This window comes from Prenolepis imparis, unplaced genomic scaffold (assembly GCF_030444845.1).
Source record: "Prenolepis imparis isolate NDT839.2.m4 unplaced genomic scaffold, iyPreImpa1.0 SCAF_2, whole genome shotgun sequence".
NCBI classification, from domain to species: domain Eukaryota; kingdom Metazoa; phylum Arthropoda; class Insecta; order Hymenoptera; family Formicidae; genus Prenolepis; species Prenolepis imparis.
The window spans coordinates 6,191,110-6,197,109 of NW_028141160.1; the positions used below are offsets into that span (position 1 = coordinate 6,191,110).

At 31.3% G+C, this 6,000-nt stretch overlaps 1 protein-coding gene across 1 annotated transcript; it reads right to left on the minus strand.

Moving 5' to 3' along the window:
• Positions 1-673: 673 nt before the first annotated feature.
• Positions 674-5,494, minus strand: LOC145949070 (uncharacterized). The gene is made up of 3 exons (XM_083058778.1): positions 5,285-5,494; positions 2,586-2,707; positions 674-2,298 (listed from the first exon to the last, which is right to left on the minus strand). The coding sequence occupies exons 1-3, from the start codon at positions 5,325-5,327 to the stop codon at positions 1,807-1,809; spliced, it is 657 nt and encodes a 218-aa protein (XP_082914904.1). The 5' UTR covers positions 5,328-5,494; the 3' UTR covers positions 674-1,806.
• Positions 5,495-6,000: the final 506 nt, after the last annotated feature.

The window sequence follows — 6,000 nt, forward strand, 5'->3', positions numbered from 1 at the left end:
CCTAGATGCATAATAAACGAGCGCTTACATAACAAAAATGAGCCGAGTTACATGTAGACAAAGCTGGGACGTCACGCTCCGCGAGGCTCGGCCTGGAGTGAGAATGAGTCATTGTGTGATTATCGCTCTCTCTGTCGTAGCGCGACGAGATTTCCCGAGAAGGTGCAGCTTTTCGGATCTCGAGCAAACGCATCTCGTCTCGACTATGTAGGACAATGTGTGTGATATAATATAATGTCAATTTATCTTTACATATTTAGTAATAGTAATAATAATTATTATAAATATTATAAATTATATGTAAAATATATATTTTATATAATTAATAATATATTTTATATAATAAAAAATAATTATTATTACTATTATAAACTACATATAAAATATAAAATGCATTATATATAAAATAATAATATTAATAATTATTATATATTTTTTTAAAATTAATTTCTTATTAATTATTGCGAAAATCTTCAACTTTTAGAGGACTTTTCTACTCGGTTTTAATCTGCTCTACTTGCACACGAGAATACGGTCATTACTGGACATTCTAGATATAAAATATAAAAATATTTTTCAACGAATATCTTTTTAAATATAATAAATTTTATATATGCTACACTAACAAATGTGGTAACAAGGAATGCAAAAGATAGATTATTTAAGTGTATCGTATGTTTTTTTATTACAAATATATTTATGTTCATCGAATATAAAAATTTGATAAAGTATGTTGTGATTGATAAGGCGCGTGAACGTGCGTATCACAATGTGTGCAAAAATAAAATTGACAAAGTATTGAGGATTTTCCTAAAAATATCGAAACTAATTTGTCGTTTTTGTATAGGAAAGAAAAATATTTAATTAAAGTTTAACACAGTCTCTTCGCGAAAAAAAATATTCATAAATCTATTCTATTCTGTTTACAAATAAATTTGCATAGATGCAGAATACTGTTGATTTCACTATAAAATTAGTAAATACAGTAATGTAATCAAAGTAATGTTAATCATAATAATAATAATTAGCTATAGTTTGCAAACCTTTAGTTTTCTCATGGCAAATTGCACGATCGTCATACATGCATTAATCGATTTTAACCTCTCATGTGTTTCAACGATCGTATCTTATAAAATAGAATTAATATATATCGAAATTTATCAGCAGATTGTATACAACTTGCGAAAATTATAATCAGGTAGTTAAGCTTATAGCCTCGTGTACAATGGTACACGATTTCCTGACTTATAACGTCACGACCCTAATTACTTTGACACGAATTAACGTACCTAAATTTCTACGAGATCTCGTTTACATATGCGTATATATATTCAATATGCAACAAAATATGTATCATCTTTTGTCTCTCTTGGTACGCATTTATAGAAAAGATATATAACTTTCTCTACTTCAGAGTTACGATTTTGTCTGATAATATTTTATATCGTGTATGATATCGTCAACTAATGCCCGCGATAAATTGACACGAGCATTGGGTGATCACAAATGTGATCTAGCTAATCTAGAACCGAAGCTGCGTGGAAGAGTAGATCGTTGTTTGTCTTGCGCCGTAACATATTACATCTTAAAAATGGAGACGCATCGTGAAATAAAAATTTATGACTCGTCAACGTAATTAACGCTGTTACAAAAAAAATTACATTGGAAGCGATTAATATTAAAATAACATTTCAAAATTCTTTGGTCGTCGGCGCAGCACACAATCGTCGTGCGTCAACGCGGACTCGTCTGAGCAAGGCCTTATAATCTTTCTTTAAACTGCTATCGCCGTTCTTAAGCTAGAATTTAGCAGCAAGTGAACGGCTTCTCGAGTATGCCATGCGCAATACTAGTGTTTTGCGGGCTCTCCTCGACGGAAGGCGAGAGAGGCATGCCGTCGCCGTTGAAGAAGCTATTCGAATCAGAAATTTTGAGAGTTGTTGTGTCTGTATTGTCTGATGCCACTCTCAGCAGACCCTTGGCGATAGCCAGGAAAACGGTTTTCACCCCCTCGTTATGCAACACTGAAATCTCATGATACGTAGCACCAATCGACGTGGCGTATTTCTGACCCTCTTCACCATCAATCTGCCGCTGATGCATCAAATCGGATTTGTTACCGATCACGGCCAGCACCATGGTCTCTTCCACATTCTGCTGCAGCTCCTTCACCCAATTCTTGATCGCGGCGAAACTGTTGTACTGCGTGAGGTCAAACACCAGCATGGCTGCGTTAGCGTTTCTATAGTACATCGGCGCCATAGAGCGGAATCTTTCCTGGCCAGCTGTGTCCCATAACTGCGTAAAAAAAATAAAATAACCCTTTCAATTCTTCAGACTGATTCGAATGGTTTTATAAACAGTCTTAAGCAAACAATTGGATAAAACGATACGAAAACAGTTGAAGCAAAGGATAGATGAATCGAAAGGTCATGAGCTAATTAAAAAGATAACGCGAGTGACGGATGATAGAGTCTTGTGGCTATTAATTCGACCATTAAGTCGATATATTAAGTTTTTTTTAATGAATCGCTAAATATTAATATCGAAACATAACAATATGCATTTTTTTTTTACAATCGTACTTGCAATTTTATCTTCGTATCCCCCAAATTGAGCTTGCAGTTGAAGAAAGATGCCCCTATCGTCGGACTTGCATGATCAAAGTTTCCCATGTAACGTCCGATCAAACTCGTTTTGCCGACACCTGAAAATAATATAAATGATTTGTGTAACAATAACATTTGCATGTATAATTGTTTATGGTTAGTGGTTAGTGCTAGTCATTTGGCACGTGTAATGTATGTATATATATATATATATATATATATATATATATATATATATATATATATATATCGAACTTTGTTCTATATACATCTCAAAAAATCAATCTCTTTATCTAATTTCAAGCTAATATGCAAGAATCGAATTTTTACCCGATCTTATAAAATGTAGATAGATTAACGTTGACATATAATCAATTATCCTCGTTAACATTTAATTATTATTTGTTTTTTTATTACAAATAATTATACTAATTCCATATTAAATGAAAAAATAAAACTTTGTTAAGACGTATCGTAATTATTATAAAATACAACGATATATTACCGATATTATCAATTATTATAAAATATAAACATAATATTATAAATATATATTATCGATTATTATACAATGCGATATTTAATATGTATAGTTTCATATTTTACATTTCATTTTTCTTTTCAATTGACAAATAAAAAACTTTAGGAAGAAAAAAGGAACTATTATACGAGTAATTTTTCTTGAAAAGTTATAAATTCGTGATTATTTTTTTATAAGTCTTTTCATTAATACTGTCGATATTTGATTATAAAATATTGTGTATATTATGTGTATACAGAAAATGTGATTACGATAAAAAAAAGATGATATACATTAAAAGTTTATTACAAGATTCCCTAGAATATGTGCTTTGTTATCAATGCGTTGTGCTCTACTGAGAAATGTGTCACGCGCGGATTTTGACCTCCATCCATCCATGTACGTGTTGTAATATAAGTAAACATTGCGCCACTTGCGTCAAACAGATATCGGATTCAAAATGTAAAAAATATTGTTTTTTTTTATTTTTTACAATTCTTAGAAAAAGTGAAAAAAATTTAATATATCTTCGATGTATAGAAATAATAAGAGAAAGACCAGAAAAGGAGCGTTGTTGATATGTAATTGTTTATGTATATATGTATATGATTTCTATATAACAATCATAAAGATAATAACAACCACTAAATATTTGATCGAATATAGCCCAAGGAGAACAAATAAGTCAAAATGATGTCAATTTGACGTCATATTGACCAAATTTGGACATAAATTTGATCCAAATTTGATCAATATGACATCAAATTGACATCATTTTGACTTATTTGTTCTCCTTGGGAGGCTTCAAAGCGGATCAAAATGTATAATATACAAAATATATATGTATATGTATATAGATCGGGGTTGTGTCGTAGATACGTCTACATAAATTGTTTACATGATGTTTACATGGACTTTTTGCAGACAATGTAAACTATATAAGCTTTATAAATTAGATGTTAAAATTCCAAAAAAGAGTGATTATACATTATGATATATAGTTAATGTATCTATATGTGATTTTAGTATCAATTAAGAAGATATTTTTATAATGTTAAAAAATTGAAAAATGTTTAAAAGCATGCAACATAAAAAACGAAACAAAATTATTCATTGTTGACATAAATGACATGTTACATAATTTACATTGTTTATGCGTAGATGCGTAGACTATTATAGTTTACGGATAAATGCCCAACCCTGATATGGACATATGACTTGAGCTATAATATTTTTTTATTTAAATATTTTAAGTTTTACATAATTTCTCCTTCAATGTACTCCCCTTGTGCATTATCACACCGCTGCAACAAGTAAAGAGCCATCTACAATGGAACGTAAAGTAGTAAGTCGTAAGAAATTAACCTATCACAATTGATTATTTTTGAAATAATTGACTGTGGTTCAATTTCTTACGACTTACGACTTTACGATTCTATTGTAGATGGCCCTTAAAAGTCGCATGGGGCCAAATCTGCTGAATATGGAATATGTTCAAGCAATGTAATATTTTTTTTAGCTAAAAATTGCTTCACCAAGAGCTTTACTAGGCATTTTTTCCGGCGCACAGTAAAAACACATCTGTTAAAAATGGCTCCGTGTAATACAATAATTAAAGCTACTGAGCTGAGCTGAAACTTTTAGGACATGTTATTAAGACATGTCCAAGATGATAAATTTCACTCGCCATTTTAACATGTCTCAATCTGTGCGTCCTGTGAAAGCTTAATTTTGTTATTTAATAGCCACACTTCGTATTGACATATATGTATCGACATTAAATTTTCATTAGTCTAGAATCGAAGAAATGAGAAATATTTTGCATCTAATTTTAAGTGAATATTCCACTCACACAACGTAATATATCATATCAGATATTGCAATATCAAATTTCGCAATGAATGTAAAATAAGCAACGGCTTCAAACTGATTTGCGCGTTAACCTAACCTAACCTCCATGACAAAACAAAAGATAGAATCGGAAACAATAACGCGATGACTAATCTTTAAAATGAGTCGCTCGCATGCCTATAAAAGCTTTACAACTCGTTCATTCAAAACGTCAATTCAGAAAGTCAAATCCTTCTTTGTGGTATTATATAACGATAACAGGCAAATCTTATTACCACGCATTTATTGCGATCAGAGCACTTACCTTGCGATCCCAGCATAACTACTTTGCCCTCTATCGTCTTCATGTTCGACGTACTACATAATCGGATTGAAGGATCCGTCAAACTAAAAAGTTCACGTACTGCACGATTAAACTAACAACAGTACGGCTGTTTTGACATTTTCCAGGCTCATAACGATGCAACCTGCGGCTTTGTTGTTATGTTAGTCGATAAAGTTTGACTCGTCACTTTCTAATTAGTGCTGTTGCCATCTATCAACGGTATGCGGCAATTTCTACTGCATACTTAGTATCAGTTGATAAGAAACATTTAGTCAGAAATTGAAATAAATGACTTATTCAGTCTGACATATTTTATTAAATTATATATTACCAGAGAGAAGAATGAGAGACCCATGCCCCGCTTTTAGGTGATCCCTGAAAGCGATACGCCCTCTGTGGACATAAAAAACGTGGACATGAACTACATAGCCAATGTCCACGAATGTTCTCACCGGGTAACGCATAATGTGCACAATTTTGGTTGCGTTCCATGCTAATGTGCACGAAATGATGCATATAATATGTATTTACATATATGTATATATATGTATGTATATGTATGCATACACATATACATATATATACATATATATATATATATATACATATATGTATATTCAATAAATTTCTAATATAAAGGCCTATTTGTGAAGTTCTTATTTTTAAAATTGAAATTACAAAGTCTTTTTGTTTTA